This window comes from Naegleria lovaniensis, assembly GCF_003324165.1.
Source record: "Naegleria lovaniensis strain ATCC 30569 chromosome Unknown tig023, whole genome shotgun sequence".
Lineage (NCBI taxonomy): Eukaryota > Heterolobosea > Eutetramitea > Acrasida > Naegleriidae > Naegleria > Naegleria lovaniensis.
In genome coordinates, this window is record NW_025407845.1 from 181744 (window position 1) to 202547 (window position 20804).

Sequence of the window (20804 nt, forward strand, 5' to 3'; positions counted from 1 at the left end):
TGTTTGATTGCTGACTTGGTTCACAACAGCTATTCCTCCAACTCTTTTTGTTATTTTGGTGTTGTTTGTTTGAATATTATTCAGAATAATATCAACAAAACTCCTTCTCATTTTCTACCGATCCAATCCTTCGGAGCCTGAATTATTCTGCTCTTATTATTTATTACGTAATTTACTTTTTGAGTGATTTTGAAAGTTTACCCATAATCATCAACTACCTTTCCTCTCCTTCCTTCCTTCGAATCGTTTGTTGCTGTTATTATCATTTAAACCGATAATAATAGTATCATACAATCATAACCGACATCACGTATTTTCATCATCATCACAACAATAACAACTACTCCCCAACGTCCTCTCTACAACACCATCGTGTTGATTCATCCATTCGTGTTTATCAACAATATATAACTACAACAACAACAAATGAATAACAATCCTGCTGCTCGCCCTCCAATGTTGAACGTTTCTACGGTCATCAAATCCAAATGGAAAATCCAAGGTAAACTCGGACAAGGTGCTTTCGGTGAAACCTATGCTGCTGTAGATCTTCATAGTGGAGAAGATGTTGCTATCAAAGTTGAAAAATTGGATAATAAGAAGATGATTCTCAAATTGGAGGTCATTGCTTTAAAGAAGGTTCAAGCCTGTCCATATGTTGTGCGGTACATTCATAGTGGTCGCCAAGATGATTATAACTTTTTGGTGATGGAAAGGCTTGGAGAGAGTTTAGCTGACCTGCGTAAGAGAACTCCTCGTGGCGCTTTTTCTATGAGCACAACATTGAGACTCGGAATTCAAATGATTGAAAGTCTAGAAGGAGTACATAAATTAGGTTATATTCATCGTGACGTAAAGGTATGTATTTATGAATGATATGAAAAAGAATTTCTAACATTAATAATTCAAACATGACTTGTTTTACATTTATGCCACTCTTCAGCCCTCTAACTTTGTTATGGGAAGATCAAAACCAAAACGTGGAAGAGCCTATCTTATCGATTTTGGTTTGGCTCGTAAATTTAAACTTCCAAGCGGTGAGATTAGACCTCCTCGTCGCAATGCTGGATTTAGAGGAACAGCTCGTTATGCATCGATAAATTCCCATCACTCTAAAGAATTGGGGCGACGAGACGATTTATGGTCAGTCTTCTATGTTTTGGTGGAATTTGCTTTAGGATCATTACCTTGGAGAAAAATCAAAGACAAAGAACATATTGGTGAGCTTAAAGAGCGTTTCACAAATGCGGAGCTTGTGAAAGACTTGCCCAATGAGTATCAACTTTTTATGGAACATTTACAAAAATTAGGATATGCGGATGAACCTGATTATGATTACTTGAAATCTTTACTTTTGCAAGTTTACAGCAGAGAGGGCTATTCTCACGATGAACCATTTGACTGGCAAAGAAAAGAAAAAACTTCTGTGCCTCCTCAAATTGATATTACAAGTATTGTAGATGATCAACCAGTCGTTTCTGCTGATGACAGACTTCCAAATAGATTTGTGACAGGTGGCCCAAAGAGTTTGGACAATGATAATCAAAAACCTACTCAAGCAAACAAGAAAAATGACAATGAGGAATCGGAAAAGTCAGGCAAAGGTTGTAAATGTATTATTTTGTAAACGTTATTTTTGAATATCACTATCCACTGATTCTGATTTCTCATTGAGCGCATCATCTCTATTAGTACTCTCTGCTACTTGTGCTTTTAACTCCAATTTCAAGAACTCCATGATTTCAAGAAGGTTTTCATTATTGATGAAGCTATCACTTCTCATCTTAGCTTCTTTCCATTTGGCAATCAGATCTGTTAAACATTTAAAGGTATGTTGTTGTCCCATATTCAGAAGATCGTTAATAGTTTGCTCTAATTTTGGTAAAACATTTTGTTTTAGGTCTAGTAATAGAATTTTTCTACCTCTAGCATTATGGCCTTTTGGAGCGATGATAAACTCTTTGGCAATTGTCTTTACATGTTTTTTCAATCTATCAAGGGTTAAAACAATGTGTTTTCTGTCAAGATTATCAACAGGCATTTCGAATTGAAAAATGTCTGATAATTTTACGTCTTCGATATTCCACACCTTTGTCAATTTTTGTGGAGAATGTTTGAAGTGATATGGAACTTTTTGGTAATAGAGATGTGTTCCCTTAATCGCTCTTGGATCTTTTGGAGAGTTTACGGGGCTATACATTGGTGATAATTTTCCAAGCTTAGAGAGTTGAAAGGCAGTGATGAACCTTTCTTGCTCCTCTTCCCTTTGATATCTCATTTCTGTGCTTTCATACCAGAGGGAGAATGCTATGTAAAGATTGATAAGACGTTGAAATTCACTATTCTCACAAACTGTTGGACGGTGTTGCTCAGCTCCAAACATTAGATCCGGTTTATCACCTTTTGGTACCTTATTCATTGGCTGCTCGTAGAAACCAGGCATAAACTCTTCTCCGTCTTGAGGAGAAAGTATTGAGACAGGAATAATTGGAGGAAGATCTACTTCTGTTTCTAACAGTAGTAACGGTGATGTTTTTGAGCTCTGAAACGAATTCAACGGTGAGGTTGGCGTTTTAGGGGTTTTTGATTTAGGTGGAGAAGGATAGGAAGCACTTTTTTGTTCAGATGCTTTTTTAGAGAATGCTCTTCGTTTTGGACGAGGACTTCCATCACTTTCTGACGAAACTTGAGATATATTGCTTACGGTCGTGTTTACACTTTCATTTGCAATGGCCTTACTGATTTTTGGTCGAGACAGTGTTTTTGAAATGATTTGACGAACAATTATGAGCTTAAGAGATCCATCCTCGTCATTCGTAACGATACTGCTCATATGATCAGAAGGTTTGTCCGTAATCACATACTCTGCACAAACGTTTTCTCCTTCCTTAACTTCCTTAAGCACTAACTTTTTAGCAAGGTCATCTCCTCTATCATCTTTAAGTATCAAATCCGAGTAATATTCTTCTTCCGCAAGGTCAAGGCTCAAAAACATTCGCTTCTTAAGGAGCAAAGCAGAACCTGGCTTAAGAGCATCCTTAATCTTTAGTCTCAGTTTTGTGCTTTTTGCCATAATAACCCCCAATAGAAGAGTAGATTCTAAATTTGCCAGTTTTGCTGAAAGGCTGTCAAACTCATGCTCCGTGGGATGGGTGTGTGTTAACTTTCGCTGAGATATTTTCTTGTTGAGCCGTTTCTTGTTATATTTACTCTTTTCATCCTTTTGCACGGTTACCATCTTCTCGAAGGTATTGTCGAGAAGAAGCGATATTAAGAAAGATATTGCGTCATAATTCTCAATAAGAGCTTGTGTCACACCCTCTCCTGAAGGCGCGCTTTGCAACAAACACCTCAATGCTTTGATAGCAATGGATGCTGTTCTTACTTCTCCAAGCTTCACAACATTGACAAATGCAATCCAATATTTGTTTCTGATGAATTCATCATGAATACTTGCTTCATGATCTATTCTAAATAGAGTTTCGCATAGTTTGCAACAAGACTCGATAACTTGTGGACTCTCATAGTTTAGTTTAGCATGAAGCAATTTTGACAAATCAGCCACAGAAACCTCCTTAAATTTAGAAACATCACTTTTAAACAAGGTTTCTAGCGTTTCCAAACTTAGAGCTCTCACATCATCATTGGTGTCTCTAGACATCATTAACAGACAGTGGTCAATGCAATTTTCTTTGATAAGGTCTTCAGCAAAGGAGACACTGAACTCTCTTAGAATGGCACTGTAATAGCTTCTAACAAGAGGAACTGTCTCTAGGGTCATTAACTCCATAATTAGAAGCAATCCTTGTTGGAAAACCACAGCAAGTCTCGCAATTTCGTTTCTACAAACGAGTACAAACAAACACTCAACTACAAGCAGTCGTATTCTATCATCCGAAAGCATTGCAGGCTCGTTAGGAACATTTCCTGTCGGGATGACTAAACATTCAAAGAGAACGGTAAGACCTTCCTGCTGTATCAAAGATTCTGCGCATAGCCTAGAGAGTTCCTTAAATTCCGTTTCTCGTGATTCGTCCTTTACGGGCTCTAACGAGCATACAGATATTAACTTGGCAAGACATTTTAAAGCGTAGATCTTTAAATTAATGAAAATCTTTACAATCTCATTAATACTAAACGTTGATAGAGGGGCACTCTCGATATTGGATAAATCTAAAGAAATGTAATTAAGGATCATTGTAAGGAATGAGGGATTTCCGTTGCAAAAAGCCACTTCCTTTATCCTTTTGGGATCAAGATCAACTCCAAGCAACGACACTGATCTCGGTTTGCAACCTTTTCAATATATTATCAAAAACACGTACCTGCCAGCTGAAAACACTCTAGGGATTGATCTATCAGAACGACATTGAATTCCTCTTCACCATCGGTAAATTGTTTAATGAGCAAGTAGCAGTCGTTAAGGCATTGGCATACATTCTCCATGCAAATCTTTTCTTCGGCCAACGGGTCATTGAGCATTGGATTACACTCCTCCAAAGCATCAAGGGCCTTCTCTACATCTTCCATAACGTTTTGAGCTGGTGAAGTGGGTTTTTGCTTCATTTTTTTTGCAGCTTTCTGTTGAGGGCACAACAAACTCTATTGAGCAATCACATTACTTGAAAGAACGATTTCATCATGAAAGAATTTCATACGTTTACACTCTCCTCCTTTCAAATTATTGGTCAGGAAGGTCGTTTCCCGCCTGGTCCCTGCTACAAAAAATGAATAAGATTGAAGACGACCCACATTTCACCGAGTTGATCCAGCAAGTGAAGACTCCCGTTGATACATTCTATTTGATGAAAAGCTTGGGAAAGACAAACTTTTTAATCAAGCACCAAGGCAAAAAGTACAAAGTAACAATTGGAGAAAAAAACGAATGTTCCTGTTCTTTGAGAAGGACCTGTAATTGTATTCATATTCTATTTGTTTTAATGAAAATTTATGGCATTGATGAAGATGCCGACTTGCTTCGGAAGACAGGATTTAATCAGTTTGAACTAAATAATATCCTTTGCGGAAAGAAATGTTTTTATGAAAAACGAAAGCAAAAAGAGGCTCAACTCACAAATAAGCAACCAAATGACGAACCAGAAAAGAAAGGGCCTAAACCAATTGAAGAGGGAGACTGTTGTCCTATTTGTATAGAGGATATCAAGTCAGAAGAGACTGATAATTTAGTTTGCTGTCGTTTCTCTTGTGGAAATTATATTCACGCCTCTTGTTTGAAGGAATATTTTGCTAATTGCTATCATAAACAGAAACCATGCCCGTTCTGCCGAATTGACTGGAAAAATGATTTAGACAATCAACTTTTGGAAATAACAAACAGAAAGTTGAAGAAGAAACTATCTGAACATCATCCTGTATTTAAATGTAGCGAGTGCGAACAAATGCTAGACCCTAAAAAGAAAAGTTTTATTTGTCAATTTTGCTACAAGGTCCATAGTAGTGTTTGGGCCATGTGTGGTTCGTGTTATTTAAGCAAAGATTCACACGTGCAACATAAGGGAAAGTTTTTCGCAATCTCAATTGGAAACGCTAAGAAAATAGATCATGAATTGTTAAAAGAGGAGTATCTATCAGAACGACAGAAAGATATAATGCCTTTTGCATATTATTGTAATAGACTTAAAATGACAGATGCTCCTTCCCACAACAAGATGTCCTACTGCACACCGAAAAAGCCTCATTCAGCTAAATCGGTCCGCACCAAACCTGAGTCAACGTCACCTCCAACGTTCCCTCAAGAAACAACAACGACATCACCTTCTCTGGCAGTAGTTGGAAACAATTTTTCAGACTCACCAATGACTCCGTCCATAGTTTCGAATTGCAAAACTCCTTTGGTGAAGCAATCCAGCACGTCAAACATCAAGAAGGGAATAACTGTCAAACAAAGCTCTTTCCCAGCTCATAATGATTTGACCTCACTATTGACCATTGTTCAACCTCAAATAACCATTCCCCCAAGTTCTCCTAGAAAGCGATAAAGTTTTGGCGCCATTTCTTTTACAAAGCAGAATTATAATTAAAAAAATGAGCACAAGACCATTGATGAGCAGAGGACAATTATTCACTGGATCACAAGGTACTGCAGGCGGTACAGCCAGACGAATCGGAACTGCTGCTAGAGCAGGTATGCAGACAGGAGGTGTCGGAGTGGGTTTGAGTACAGATATCACAGTTGAGGACAGACCCGTCACCCGAGAAGGAATGTTCGGAATGAAGACTGGAAATACAACACAAAAGAGACAAGTTCAATCAGCCTCCTATTACTTAGGAGAGTTGCATGCCAAGATATCAATGCTGACCGAAGAGCTTGAGAGATTAAGAAATGAAGGACGAAAACTGCAACAAGATCGAGTGCAGTCAGAAGTTCTGGTCAAGAAAGAAAATGATCTTAAGGACGAACTGGCTCTACTCTCAAACAAAGCAAGAGATTTAAATGTGAGCGTGGAAAAACTCCAGCAGTTTGACGCCATCAATGCCCAAGATAGAGAACCTTTGGAAAAACTCAAAGCACAGTACGAAAAGTTCAAGTCTGAAAACGAGAAGTTAAAGGAGTCAAACAACGAAATATTTCGAAAGAGAAACAATTGTGAAGAATCAGTCAGAGAAATAGAACAGAAAATTCAAGATTATAACGACGATCTTGAAGACAAACTTAACATTGACCTTTCTAAAAAGAATCTCTTCTTGTCCCTAAAAGAAGAAAGAAGTGAGCTCGAAGAAGCACGTATTTCAATGGAACATCAACTGCGAGAATTGAACGATTACTTAATGGGAGATGGAGGATCTGTTCTTTCTAATGACCCTCAAAAGCAAAAATATTATGAAAAGCTTCAAGAAAAACGAGCCTTAGAAAAACGAAAACAAGACGTGCAAAACAAGTTAAGTGGAGGTACAGTTACTGATGAAGAAAAGAATCACTTGATGCTTCAAATGAAAAATGATAAACAAGACACTGTCAGAATAACCGAAGCCATTAAACAGTGTAAAACATTGGTGAACTCTGAAAAAGAGAAGCTGAAACAATTGCAAGACCAGCTGGACTCGCATAAAGGTGAAAAATCGAAAAGCTATGCCGAATTTAAAAACAAGGACGCAGTGCTCACGAAATACATGGCCAATTTTGACACAGACAAGAATAAGGAATTAAAAGAGCTTGCAGACCACCAAGAAATAATCGTGAAATTACTTGATCACATAAGCAACAATATGGGGGACCAGGAGAATCTTCCAACCCAAAGCAAGTTAGAAGAAATGAAGGATGATCTTGCATTCAAGCAAGACCAAAAAAATATCTCCCTGTCAACACTCGAACGATTGAAATTAGATTTAAAACAAAGAAAAGAAGAGCTCGAAAAAGTCAATAACCTTGAGCAAAAAATCACGCAAGACATGAAGAGAATGGATGAGTCCATGAGAGAAATGAAACATTCACTTGAAACTTATAACAACATCGATTTGCTTAAGCGACAATATGAGAAGCAAAAATCAGAGCTTGTAGAGAATAGGGAACAGTTAAAACTTTTAAAGGAAAACCTGAAAACAGAAATGCATTTATTAAGCAGGCACAACACAACTCTTGAGCGAAAAATCAAAACCAATGATATTTATACAATCCTCAACGACCTTGAGCAAAAGATCAGAGTGTATGAACAAAATAATTTCCTCCTAAATGATTACATTACACAAAAAGGAGCTGAATCTGACTACACCGATGTAAAATATAACACCATGAAGTTAGTGAGTGATGTCATTGAAATGGTCAAAGAAGAGTCCAAACAATCCTATTTCTAAGTTTGAATGGTGTTACCCCTCACTAATAAATGAGTATAAATTATGACATCTTCTGTGAATGTAAATTCAAGACTTGAAGCGACTATTTTAAAATCTTCAAAAAAATGGCTCCACAACAATCCGGATACTCCGCTCGCTCTCAAAGTTCCAGCAACAATCGCAATAAACCTCGTAGAGAACATGGCAATAGTTCAATAGCATCATCGTCTTCTTCCATGGATGACGCACAAGACATCACTAACCAAAAAACTCTTCGAACTCGAATTAAAAACATAATGCAAGCTTCGGAACCTCAGCACAATAACCATCATCATATCAAAAAAAAATCATCACACAAATCTAAAATTCCGAAAGACATTCTCAAGAGGTGTTTTTCTCAATTTCAACAACTCATAAGACAAACTCATATTGAACATTATTTTGCTTCTCATCCGCAAGAAAAAACAAAACGACGATTGACCGAAGAAGATCTTGCTTCCATTGAGCATTTACATATTTATGATTTTGATGGAACGTTATACGAAACCTTGCTACCTGAAGAAGGTATACCGCTCTATGAAAGCGTAACGGGTAGACCATGGCCTTATGGAGTTGGTTGGTGGTCAAAACATGAGTCGATCTCTGCATTTTCTTTTTTAAAAGACGTTAATAATGAACATGTTGTAAAAGAAGGTGAAGCTTTAGAACATTATTTATTGTTGAAAGCCCAAAAACAGAGACATGACTTGATTGTAATGATGACTGGTAGAAAAAGCTCTTTAAAGAGATCAGTTATTGAATTTTTAACTTATAGGCTTGAAGACGAAACCTTAATGCCAGAGGTCATGTGTTTCAAACCTGACGAATTTGGAAGTAACACTCTGGGATACAAGGTGCAACATATATATGCTTTTTGTAATTCATTACCTAATTTAAAATTTATCACCATGTGGGAAGACAGAGTAGAACATGCCAACAAATTTAAAAATTTAACAATCAAGAATTTCACACTTAACACTTCGATCACCATAGATGTGAAAATTGTCGGTAAAGAAAAGGATAATATTGCCACAGATGAACAATAAAACGTCATGCATGTTCCAAGAATTTGATTCACGACCAAAGAATTTTTATTGTCAACTAATTCACGATTGGAACATATTGAGGACACCACATTCTTTTTCCCACATATTCTTCCATTTCAGCATTTGAATCGATGAATGTTTTGGACTTGTCTGCAAATTTCAAGGCATTTCCTTCAGACACAGCCTGTCTAATAACACCGACAGCTACTTTTTTAGTGACCTCTCTAATGTCTTCAACACGTGGATAGACTTCCTTTCTTTTGATTGCTTCATCACTCACAGAGGCAGCTAACGATTTGGAAGCAGCATAAAACATGTTATTTGAAATATGTTTAGAACCTAAGTTAAAAAAGGTAAAGTGATCTGATGAAAAACTCTACATCTTGATACCTACCTGCCAAGATGCTACCAAGGCCTACACCAGGGAAAATGAACATATTATTGGCTGTTCGTTTGTGAAAATGTTGTTGAAAAATAATTGAGAGTCAGTTCAATGTCAACGACTTTGAATACAAACCTTGTGGTGGTCTAATTGTCAACCCATTTGGTAAGGTAACATCGTCAAATGGAGATCCACTAGCAAATACGCCTCTTCCTTCTGTACATCTGAAAACAAGCTCAGCACTGGCCTCTGACTTGCTTGTTGGATTTGAAAGAGGGAAGATTATAGGTTCTTTTCCTCTCTCAGCACATTGCCTGTTCATTTCTCTCAAAATATCTTCTGTGAACAATCCTCCAACACCAGACAAGCCAAGAAGAATGTCAGGCTTTACAGTTTTGATAGTTTCAAGGATTGAAAGACCTTCTGGCAGGTCATCTCTAACTTCAGCATAGGATCTTTGAGAGGCAGTAAATGCTATTCCCTTTTCATCTCCTTCTTCAATTCTTCGTTGTGTTAATAATCCATCCTTATCAACAACATAAAAGTTCTTACGAGCTTCTTCATCGTCTAGACCTTCACGAACCATGGCCTCTGTTGTTAAATCGTAAAATCAAATTTGTTAACATAATAAAAAGAAATATTGGTGTCTTACCTTTCAAAGCATTGGCAACTCCAAGTCCAGCTCCACCACTGCCCACCACAAGGAACTTTTATATTTGTTGTCATTGAATGAATAAAACAAAAATCTATCACCTACCTTCTGATGTTTGATGTCAGAAAATTGTTGTCCGATAGCTCTCAAACTGTTCAAAATACCAGCAACTATTGTTTTGTTAACAAGTAAAATGCTTCTACGAATTCAACTTACCAATAACTGATCCTGTTCCTTGAATGTCATCGTTAAATGAAAGACATCTATTTCTGTATTTTTTGAGAACAATTTCAGCCTTGTCACTTGTAAAATCTTCGAATTGAATTAGCACTTTAGGCCATCTAGTTGTTACAGCTTCCATAAATTCATCCAAGACATCAAAATATTCTTGACCAGTTAATCTTTTTCTCCTGATACCCAGATATAATGGGTCATTCAATAATTTCTCATTATTAGTTCCAACATCTAGCATGACTGGCATTACTCTTCCAGGGTTAATTCCTCCTGCAGCAACATAAAGCGACAATTTTCCAATTGGAATGCTGATTTAACACAATCCCATTTGAAATTAGTTCATTATATCATTACCAATGTAAACATACCCATCTCCGTTGGCTCCTAAATCTCCAAGACCCAAAATTCTACCGCCGTCCGTAACAACAATCACGTCAATTTCATCCACAGGATAATTATAGACCATGGCTTTCATTTCTCCACGATCTTCAGCAGAGAAAAACATTCCTCGAGGTTTACGGAAAATGTGACTAAATGATTCACAAGCCTTTCCAACGGTGGGAGTATAAATCTGATGAAATTAATATTTTCAAAACCACAAGTATAAATTTTGATAATATGATGTTGTCATCGGATATTGATCTACTTACAATTGGTGCCAATTCTAATTTACAAAGAAAATTGTTAATTACCAATTGTAGGAAAATAATTATCTAAATTCTTACCCTTGATATTGTTCACTAAAAACTTGTAAAACAAGGTTTCGTTTCTGTCCTGTAGTTGAGTAAGAAATTGATACCTTTCAATATCACTGGCTAACATGTTGTATCTTTCTCTGATACGTAATAGTTGTGTGTCAATATCAACAATCACAGCTGGTAACAATCCTCTAATGTGCAATCTGTCTCGTTCTGTTCTTGTGAATGAAGTACCCTTATTCAGTAATGAATTATTCATAACATCAACACCAGACTGTTAGTAAATTCAAAAGAGAATTTTCATAATTGAACCATGGCAATCCAAAACACAAGGTGATAATATTTGAAAAAGATTGATGAAACATCACCCTGTCATAAAAACAAACCTGAGTGGTTATAATTAATCCTCTCTTAAAATCTGAGTGATCATGAATACATCTCGTACTGCATTGATTGTTTTGTTTCATCATCATCATGCTCACGGAACAAGCTTTCAAAATGTTGGCATGATGCAAAGCCTTTGATGATGATTTTGTTAATTTCATTTTTTTGAAATGATGATGATGAACGATTCATGAATGGAACGAGTATTACAAAGGGTATTTAAACAATTTATTATACGAAAATGTGGTTAACTTGCGAAATTGCCAAATGGTGATGCAACAAATGGTTTGTTTACTACATCGCCATTAGGGTTTGACCCAAAATTGATGATGAAATGATGATACACAAATAAATACCACAGATACTGTGGTTGTTGTTGTTGTTATTATGATTATTATGATGATGAATAATATGGATAGGGATTTACAAGTTTTTGCTTTCCTTCACGTTATCTCCATAGCTATAATCACCCATTCAATGCAATTGATTTACATCCATGATGATCATTGAAAATAATGTGATACGTAAAATTGACAATTCTAATTCAATCATCAAAAGTACACTTACCAATTCCTCAAATCAGCACCTGTTGTATCAGCATCTTTCCAGTTACATCCTCCCAGATCAGAAAATTGCAAATTTACATTTCTCATATTACATCCATCCAAACGTGCTCCTTTCAAGCTCACGAATTGTAAATCAGCTCCTTCCAAATTGGCACCACGTAAATCAGCATTCTACATGTTCAGAACAATGAGTGTGTGTTCGTGTACAGTGCCACACACGGAATGGATAGAAAATGATTGCAATATTTGGTCGTCGTCATGATAATTATGTTATGGTCGAGTTAGTGGTTCCATTTGGGTTTATCATCACAATGTGAATGATCAAAAAGTTAATACCATAGTAAAAACACACAGTATTGTAGGTAACCATACAATTTCACAGAAACACACACACGCACGCACACGCACACACATCAATCCATCCATGATTTCTCTCCAAATGATGATAGAATGATTATTACTCACCTTCAAATTAGCCTTCTTCAAATCTGCCTTCACAAAACGTGCTCCTCTCAAATTAGCCCATTCAAATGTTGCACTTTCCAATCGTCCTTCATCAAATTTTGTTCCTTCCAAATTACTTCCTGTGAAATTGGCACGTTTCAACCACAAATGTCTCAAATCAAGACCAGACAAATTACAATGTGGAAGCTGAAGGCCTGATTGAACATCAAAATCTTGTTTGGTTTGATTACCGGAAACCACTTGAATAGAGACTCTAGTTTGACTCAATTGATTCACCATTTGAAGGATTTCTTTTCTTGTGAATCGATCAGTAGGTTCAATGAAGCCTCCTGTCAATCCACCGACTTCTTCTTTGTGTTCAAGAGTGAGTTTACTTTGTAAAGAATCGTTGGAACTCATTGTGTAGTAGGATGTATGAATTATTCAAAAGAAAGAATTTCAATGCGGAGCAGTCAATAAGAAGGGTGATGATGTGTCAAGCAGAGACGAGACGATGACGACGTAGAGGATGTTGACTGTTGTTGAGTGAGGACGTTTTTTGATGCTCTTCGCAAATTTTTTTTCTTTGAAAGTGACAGCAAAAATGACAAGTTTCGCTTTGCATCAACCGGTCTTGATTTGTCATGGAAAGTCTTGTCCTTTTACGAGACAACTGGAAAAACTAGTTTCAACATCAACATGATAACAAGGTTGTGGGTTCTTTATCACTAACGCATCTCTTAGAGTTGATCAATCTTATCTGCAACTCGTTGTCGAATGGTGTCAATGATAAATTTATCAGCAAATATTTCATTCAACACCTCGTCCAAGCAAGTTTGTACCAATGCAGGTTGATATTTGGCAAACAAATTCTTGTCAACACCATTAGATCCTCGTTCGAACAGTATTGAATTTTTAAGTCTTTCCTCAAGCGATTCTTGTGTCGTAGGAGTGGTAGGAGCCTCCTCTTGTTGTTTTGCATTTTGTTGATGAAGATACATTAATTCATTGAGGGGTATTTCCAAAATGTGGGAGTTTGAAGATGGTTGAGGTAAATGAGCATCAAATACACTCAGATTGACGTCAAGCTTGAGATGACCTAGATCACAATTTGGTCTAAAATCAAAATTCCAAAATCGACTTTTGATGACTCTGGAGAGTGTATAAATAATTTCATTGATATGGCTAAGGCTAATCCAATGTTCTAATGTATACTTGTTTGTGGATAATTTGGTAAAAGGAAAGCATGACATGAATGTTTCAAAAAGTGTACTACTCAGTTCTGGACCTCTATATGAAAATGATGGAATGTTCATATTACTTCCGCCTTGTGAGAGCGTCGAATAGTAATACAATGAAATGGTATTCAGAATTGTAGCTAATTCACTCATTAAAATAAAAATCAAATTACTTCGAAGAGCTCGGTTGTTTTTTTCAAGAAAATCTAACAAGTACAATTCTAATACCTGTGCAAGACTCCCTTCGTCTTTGAAATGTTGAGAAAAAAGAGATGGTTGATCTCTAATAGAGCGTGACTTGGAGCTAATCTTAGAGGTGTTAGGATTGGGAACTGAGGTGGTTGTGTTGGTGGTCATATCAATCTTGTCTGTTGCCCTTGGTACTCGCTTTTTAAACGAACTTTGAAACCTGTTTTTGTCACAAGCTTGTGAAAAACCATTCTATTGAAAGTACATCGATATTGGTCAATGAGATATCGTAAAAAATAACATACAGTATAAAACAATCCAAGAACTAAATGAAGAAGGCTTTCGTCTCGTAAGTCAATGTTTTGCCTCGAGGTCTTTTTAGAAAGCGTTTCAGTCATCGTTGATTCCACTCCATACTTTCGAAAAACATTATTGTTCCACAGTTCTTCTTCTGGTGATTCGAAAGCTGTTTTAATTTTTACGAAGGGGTCTGATATTTCAGCTTTCTTAATCGAAGGGATAGGGGCACATGTCTTGCGTTTCAATATTTCCATTTCTGTAACCTTATGATCCTCATGTTTGTGTGGAATAAAGATGGCTTCTGGGCTGGCCTTCGAGGTTTTGTTAAGCGCTTTGGGGAGTAAATCTTCTTCCTTTGGTTGTTGTTTGGAGCTCGATTGAGGAAAATCTTTGTTCTCTTTGGGTTTACTTTCAGAGTCGGAAAATTGACAAATTTGCTCTACATTCCTTACATCATTGAAAAACGCTCTTCCTGCTAATTGTTTTTGTACATCATCCAATTGGTGTTCCTTAGAAATATTGTGAGTTTCATTTGGAAAGTTAGAGGTTGTTTCATTTTGAGGCTGATGATGTATCAAACTATTCTCCGAAGAAGGAAGCGATGCTTGCAATACCGTAACTTCTTCTTCGTTGTGCTCGTCTCCGCTGAATTCATCAAAGTCCTCGATATCTTGTAATGAGGACTCATGGGAATCCTTGCCTTTATCTTCCATTAATGATTTCGGTTGTGTGGGTTTGTTTTGAACATTTTCATGCGAGCTGTCTAATGGATTGAGTTGACCATCAGAAAACGACTGCTCTTCGTCACTTAATTCAAAATCTTGCAAGTCAACAATGAGAGGACCATCTTTTGAGCTATTATTTTGTGCCTCTTCGAAGCTTTGGTTTTCATTCCCTACATTGTCTTGATGTGTCTCAATACCCCCGAACATCATCGGATCTAGATCTTCCAATTCATGAGGATTTTCTTCTTCACGCTGATGATGAGATAATTGAGGCTCTTCGCTTCTGGCTGATAACTGTTGCTCGCTATTCTTGTTACTTCTCCAAGATCCATCATCGGAATGTTCTTCAACGGAAGAGTCCTCAAAATCCTCGTCATCAAAATCGTCCAAATCCAGTATTGACATTTTTTAAATTTCGGTTTTGAAAATTGTAGATTAAAAATTGGCGCCAAGTATATTTGTGTGTAATAAACATTCGTATCATAACCCTTTTTATAATCATAACAAATATTTGAACTACGCAATAGTATGGATGATGATATCCAACATGATCGGATTTTCGGAATTTGAATTTTTTTGCGTAATTAAAAAAAAATGAATGTCGACCAACTCAAGACATTGTGTGAGGATGGAAAATTCTATGAAGCACAACAAATGTTTGTGGTTCTGTATAACAAGACCTATAAACAAGAGAAATATGATAAATGTGCTCAGATTTTGTTATCGGGAATAAATAAGATGCATCAATATAAACAGGTGGCTCTCATGATTGATTTAGCGAAATATTTAGTTTCCATGTTTTCCAAAATGGATGCACCAACCACTCATAAATATGCTATAAAGGACGATCAGATCACAGCAATAGGTTAGTATACATAGTCTCTGGCTGATATTAACAGTTTAATTGAAATTGTTAAATATTATTGAATTGTCATCTATGAATTAATTCATTCCAGATATTGTCAAACACGTTATTGATTTATATCACGAATTGGAAGATACAGTACCTAAAGAAGATATTCAAAGAATGATTGGATTTTTGGAGAAGGTAGTTACGTGGAGTGCCCAATCTCAGGTTCCTAAAATTTCCGATAATCATGGAGAACCTTTTGTTCACATGGAGTTAGGAAAGTTATATTTTAAATTAGGAAACTATGAAGAAAGTAACAAAAACTTTTTGAAATCAAACTCTGCGGAAGAGTTTGCTGACATGATTTCTGAATGGATGAAAAAAGGAGAAAAGTCAGAATTTGATTTATTTATTACTAGAGTAGTGTTGCAATTACTGTGTGCTAAGAAGGAGGAACTAGCAAGAAAAGTCTACAAACTATTGATTGAAAAAACTGAAAAAGAAGCTACAACTCCACTTTTGAATTTTGTGAAATTCTTGCTGCTGTCTATTGAAAAGAGCAACCTAGCTCTATTCACCTTCATTACAAACAAATATCAGTCTGAGCTTACCAGAAGAGATGCTAGTTTTAAGGAGCTGTATACTGATAAGATTGCTTCTATTTATTTTGGCATCAAGTCCTCCAAAAGTCAAACTGGTTTGGGTTCAATGATCAACTCGATTTTTTCTTCCATGATGAAATAAATGTGACGAAGCATACCATAATGACATCACAAAAGATTCCAAGAGTGACACATATGTGTTTTGTTCTGCCATATTTTGTAATTAAAAAACGTGTCGAGAACAGCATACAACTCATTGTAAAAAAATGGAGCGACTGGTGGTTAAGAATGAAGCGGAACGTCATTTACAAGCCTATCTCGAGTACAGAATGATTGTTGGTGATCGGGATGGAGGCGTGCTGTTACCAGAGAACGAGTATGAAAAATTAAGGAAAGAATTTTACGCCAAGAGAGAAAAACACAATTTACATTTTGTAGATACTTCATACATTGGTGGAACTAACAAACGACACCAACCCAACAGCGAAGAAATGAAATATGAGAAGAGTAAAAGCGACCCCTCCAAGAGTAAAACACGAATCTTGAAACCGAATGTGTCCTTATTGGATTTGTACAAAACGTATGTTGAACAAGCTGTTTTTAAAATTACATTCACCCTTCAGTCCCCCAAAGTTCGAATTTCATAACGACACCATGCCATCATCTAACAGCAGAATCAGTTCAAGGAGCTCATCAGCGAATTACGATTCTCTCAAAGTCACCAGAGTAAATTCTGCTAAAAGAATCGTTAGTGGAAGTTCCAAGGAAGCTTCCAAACAACTTCCAACAGTGTCACGATTTCAAATACAAAACGAAGATGACGATCAAGTGAAGCTTGATAGTATGATTGCTCAATTACAAAATGATACTTCATTGAGTGAGGCCAAAAAGTATTACCTTAAAAAACAAATACAGTTATTGAAGGCGAAAATTACAAAGGCTGCTAAGAATGAATAGTTCACGTCTTGGTAGATTATAAATTACATGGAGAAATCTAAGAGAGAGTCTTGCTTTTGAGGAATTTCTTTAGGTATCACAGCAGTACTTGTTGCTGCAACGAACATATCAGTGTTGATAGGATTAATGAATTCCTCAGTCAACTCTTTGTGGTTGGATATCAAAAATGCTGTTGCCTTAAATTTTGGAGTCATACCCTCCTTGTCACTACAATCGTCTTTAACGCTGCGTTGGTTTGGTATTTTAGTGGACAAAAAGAGATGAGAAAAAACAACGGAAAGATCCTTAATGTTCTGTTCTGATGTTTGGTAGTTGTCGCTCACCAAGCACAGGAAATTGGAGATTGTGTAAAATATTTCAATGCTTTGTTTTGGAAGTTCTTTGAAAGCTTCTCTAAGAATTTGGATCTTTTCTTGAGCGCTTTGGGAGCTGTTACAGGTGTCAATAATTTTTCTATACAATAAAGAGGTGAAGAGTGGTTCAGGCAACGATTCTAAAAAATAACAAATCAGAGAAGCAACCGAGTATGGAGATGTGTCATGATCAGATAGTAAATCTTGTTCATCAGAAATGTGTCCATGATCAAAATTGAGCATTAGACGCAACATGAGCGTATCTCGTGTGTCGTATTCATTTGAGAACAATCTTGGAAACTCTAAAGCAGCGCTCTTTCTCAAATATGATACACAAATGTTGATCATTCTCCTTGAACGATCGTCAATATCTACGCCAAATAATGGCTTTGAGGCAGTATTATTCATGTAGATCATGGATGCATTTGCATAGGTCGTTAACCCCATTCGTCCTCCAAGAACGACAAGTCTATTGTTGAAAATTAATGTTTTTGCATGAATCAATGTGCATTCACTTGCTCCAATACCTGCTGTTGTTAATTTAAAATTTCTAATATTGTAAATCAGAATATCATCTAAAATAGGTTCTTTAGAAAATGCATTTCTTGGTCTGTCCAATAATTCACCTCCAATGATAAATATAAAATCATCAAAAATGGCAGATGAACCCCATCGAGCTGGTATCAAATCTACAGTCTCAGGCCGTTGAGGAATCATGCCTGCAATTTGCCAAGTATTTGTGGCAATATCATACTCTAAAAACTCTTTAAATGGTATGTCTTCATTTCTTTCACTCACACCACATCCACCAATGACATAGAACTTCTCACGTTTTTCACACAACACCATTGAGTGTCCATATCTTCCTGGTCTGGGAGGAGATTTTAATTGAGTCCATGTATTTGTCTTGTAATTGAATGCCCAAAAATCATTCAGTGGTTCAGGGATAGCCTTTTTAAATGTTTGAACAAAGGCATAGCCAAATCCTTTTGATTGTTGACCAATGGAATAATTAAAACCCTCTCCTCCATAGACATATAACACTCCTTTATATGCACAAGCACTGTGGTATCTTCTTGGTTTTGGTATAGGTGTATTTTCTGGAGTTCTAATTCTTTGAATTGTGTTTTGTGACAAATCAATATCATAAATATATGGATCATATTGAAAATTTTCGTCGCTCTTTCCTGTAATTCCATTTCCAATTTGTTTAAAGAAATTATTTAAATTCGTTCCAATACTGCTAGAGTTATAACCCACTTGACCTCCATATAATAACAAATGATCGGAATTGATTTGATTGAGAGTATGATGAGCTCTAGGTCTCTCATGAAAATCTTCCAGAACATGTGCATCATTCTCTTGTATCATTTGTAGAGTAATACTCTTCCAATCCAATTTCTCTACATAATACAACATGAGCGGATTATGGAATTGATTGAATCTTGTTTTTCCTCCATGTACGTAGAAACGATTGGGATCCAAATGACCTTTCAAATGAAGAGCAGAAAAGCCTTCGGAGGGGAATGGGGCAAATTCATCACGAATCATGTACATATCATCATTATGAAGAGGTTGCCATACATTGTATTGTTGTTGTTTGGCTCCATTTGAAAAATCACTCCGGTTGCTCGTTCCTGCTTCGGAATCATTCATCATCCATGCAATAGATTTTTCAAAGACATTGTTGATTCCGTCCGATACGGTGGTGAAGGGATTGTTCATCTCAAAGGAATGGATGCTGGAACGGAATGAGTGTTACCGAGGAGTTGATGAGTTTTCTTGACGGTTGATGATGATACTAAGGTCCGGAGTGTGTGTTTTGCCTTTTTTTTGAATGGAATCGATTTTGGCTCAGGGCTTTCATTTGATTATTGTATTATTATAATTATTGGACGAATAAGAATCGAGCGTTGTTCGAGGGCACACTTGCCCTCTGTGACGACTTGTTCAACAAAATTTATAAATTAATTTATTCTTCAGAGAGTAACAATTTATCTTGACAATTACTTCTTTTCTTGATTTTCATTATTCAATAATCTAAACATGTATTTCACATACTCATAGGTCGTCCATGTAACTGCTGCTGAGGGCGTAAAGAATACCACTCTTGGAATAGATCCTCTGAACAAATTTCTAACAAGTCCACCTGGTTCTGAACCTAACAAGGAGAGTGCTTCTCTCACGTTCGATGCTTGTCCAACTTGAAGAAGAGTTTTCACAACATCAAAAGGATTAGAAACCAAACCACCTGCAGCACCAGCAAGACCACCAGCTGTAAAATGTTTGACATGTTTCCATTTGTCTTCATCGTGATCATGGTGATGGTCATGGTGGTCATGATCATGGTGATCATCATGTTCGAATAGCTTCTTTTTCATAAATTCATAGGTCACAAAGTGAACACTCGTGTATGGAATATTCATCAAAACAGTGGTAGGTAAACTCACAAAGAATCCTCTTAGACCTCTTAGAGCATAAATTTCACGAGAGGCATTAATAAAATTGTAATTTTGAATATGACCTTTCAGTTGCTATGTTCACAATAAGGTTCAATATGTCATCATGAATCATAACCAATTCATAAATAATAATTCATTGGTGTCATATGTGTCCATACAGTCATTGATGTGTCCATATATTCATTGTCACAAACATTATTGTAGTCAATTTTCATTATTTTCAATCGAAATAATTTCTTTTCACACCACCTACCATATGTTGCTTAATCACATCTATTGGTGTTGCAATACCATCGTGACCAATCGTTGCTGCTATACCTGCAATAGCACTCACACTTGCATTGCTTGTAAAATGTTGTTCACGTCCTCCTTGAAATAATCTCTTCACTGCTTCATAAGTAGCAAAATAAAAGGCATGTGATGGTAAGGCTCCATAAAGAACCACGGTTAAACCACTATAATAATTTTTTAAACTTCCAATAGCTCTGATGGATTGCAAAATGCCCTTATTGGAGGATTGGACGTAGGTTTTGATCGTATCAATGGGATACATCACTTCAAGTTTTTCGGAAAGATGTAAAATATTCGAATGAATTTTGATGGAGAATATCAAGTGAATTTTGGTCATGTGTTTTCACGTACGTAAAAATCAAGACATACCAGCATGCTCCACTAATCCGGCCATTGCTCCGGCTGTCATGTATTGAATTGGATTTCCTTTTAATTCTTCATCATCCTCCAATTCTTCTACGTGAGTGTAATAGGTTGACGATGATGACCGATTTAAACGAGTTGTTGGATTTAATTCCTCTTCGTCGAAATTCCGATTCATATTGAATTTGTAAGCTAGTTGTATTTGCAATGATTGTGTGGATTTTCACAACAAAATTCT

General features: G+C 36.5%; 12 protein-coding genes across 12 annotated transcripts; 6 read left to right on the top strand and 6 right to left on the bottom strand.

Annotated features, from left to right (window-relative positions):
• Positions 1-426: 426 nt before the first annotated feature.
• C9374_005114 (uncharacterized protein) lies at positions 427-1627 on the top strand (the record flags this gene model as incomplete). The annotated part of the gene is made up of 2 exons (XM_044694829.1): positions 427-858; positions 944-1627. 2 exons carry the CDS (start codon positions 427-429, stop codon positions 1625-1627), a joined length of 1116 nt encoding a protein of 371 aa, XP_044548213.1.
• Positions 1628-1630: 3 nt separating this feature from the next.
• Positions 1631-4566, bottom strand: C9374_005115 (uncharacterized protein; the record flags this gene model as incomplete). Its single annotated transcript, XM_044694830.1, has 2 exons — positions 1631-4173; positions 4326-4566. 2 exons carry the CDS (start codon positions 4564-4566, stop codon positions 1631-1633), a joined length of 2784 nt encoding a protein of 927 aa, XP_044548214.1.
• A 161-nt stretch (positions 4567-4727) lies between these two features.
• C9374_005116 (uncharacterized protein) lies at positions 4728-5999 on the top strand (the record flags this gene model as incomplete). The annotated part of the gene is made up of 1 exon (XM_044694831.1): positions 4728-5999. The coding sequence occupies one exon, from the start codon at positions 4728-4730 to the stop codon at positions 5997-5999; it is 1272 nt and encodes a 423-aa protein (XP_044548215.1).
• A 46-nt stretch (positions 6000-6045) lies between these two features.
• On the top strand, positions 6046-7812 carry C9374_005117 (uncharacterized protein; the record flags this gene model as incomplete). The annotated part of the gene is made up of 1 exon (XM_044694832.1): positions 6046-7812. One exon carries the CDS (start codon positions 6046-6048, stop codon positions 7810-7812), a length of 1767 nt encoding a protein of 588 aa, XP_044548216.1.
• Positions 7813-7916: 104 nt separating this feature from the next.
• On the top strand, positions 7917-8876 carry C9374_005118 (uncharacterized protein; the record flags this gene model as incomplete). The annotated part of the gene is made up of 1 exon (XM_044694833.1): positions 7917-8876. One exon carries the CDS (start codon positions 7917-7919, stop codon positions 8874-8876), a length of 960 nt encoding a protein of 319 aa, XP_044548217.1.
• Positions 8877-8931: 55 nt separating this feature from the next.
• On the bottom strand, positions 8932-11387 carry C9374_005119 (uncharacterized protein; the record flags this gene model as incomplete). The annotated part of the gene is made up of 10 exons (XM_044694834.1): positions 8932-9215; positions 9271-9321; positions 9394-9849; positions 9911-9965; positions 10016-10080; positions 10127-10452; positions 10513-10715; positions 10795-10808; positions 10870-11116; positions 11229-11387. The coding sequence occupies 10 exons, from the start codon at positions 11385-11387 to the stop codon at positions 8932-8934; spliced, it is 1860 nt and encodes a 619-aa protein (XP_044548218.1).
• A 262-nt stretch (positions 11388-11649) lies between these two features.
• Positions 11650-12656, bottom strand: C9374_005120 (uncharacterized protein; the record flags this gene model as incomplete). The annotated part of the gene is made up of 3 exons (XM_044694836.1): positions 11650-11686; positions 11794-11963; positions 12258-12656. 3 exons carry the CDS (start codon positions 12654-12656, stop codon positions 11650-11652), a joined length of 606 nt encoding a protein of 201 aa, XP_044548219.1.
• Positions 12657-12976: 320 nt separating this feature from the next.
• On the bottom strand, positions 12977-15093 carry C9374_005121 (uncharacterized protein; the record flags this gene model as incomplete). Its single annotated transcript, XM_044694837.1, has 2 exons — positions 12977-13915; positions 13969-15093. The coding sequence occupies 2 exons, from the start codon at positions 15091-15093 to the stop codon at positions 12977-12979; spliced, it is 2064 nt and encodes a 687-aa protein (XP_044548220.1).
• Positions 15094-15282: 189 nt separating this feature from the next.
• Positions 15283-16282, top strand: C9374_005122 (uncharacterized protein; the record flags this gene model as incomplete). Its single annotated transcript, XM_044694838.1, has 2 exons — positions 15283-15553; positions 15645-16282. The coding sequence occupies 2 exons, from the start codon at positions 15283-15285 to the stop codon at positions 16280-16282; spliced, it is 909 nt and encodes a 302-aa protein (XP_044548221.1).
• A 124-nt stretch (positions 16283-16406) lies between these two features.
• On the top strand, positions 16407-17097 carry C9374_005123 (uncharacterized protein; the record flags this gene model as incomplete). Its single annotated transcript, XM_044694839.1, has 2 exons — positions 16407-16720; positions 16764-17097. 2 exons carry the CDS (start codon positions 16407-16409, stop codon positions 17095-17097), a joined length of 648 nt encoding a protein of 215 aa, XP_044548222.1.
• A 23-nt stretch (positions 17098-17120) lies between these two features.
• On the bottom strand, positions 17121-19175 carry C9374_005124 (uncharacterized protein; the record flags this gene model as incomplete). Its single annotated transcript, XM_044694840.1, has 1 exon — positions 17121-19175. One exon carries the CDS (start codon positions 19173-19175, stop codon positions 17121-17123), a length of 2055 nt encoding a protein of 684 aa, XP_044548223.1.
• Positions 19176-19456: 281 nt separating this feature from the next.
• C9374_005125 (uncharacterized protein) lies at positions 19457-20744 on the bottom strand (the record flags this gene model as incomplete). The annotated part of the gene is made up of 3 exons (XM_044694841.1): positions 19457-19984; positions 20166-20467; positions 20573-20744. 3 exons carry the CDS (start codon positions 20742-20744, stop codon positions 19457-19459), a joined length of 1002 nt encoding a protein of 333 aa, XP_044548224.1.
• Positions 20745-20804: the final 60 nt, after the last annotated feature.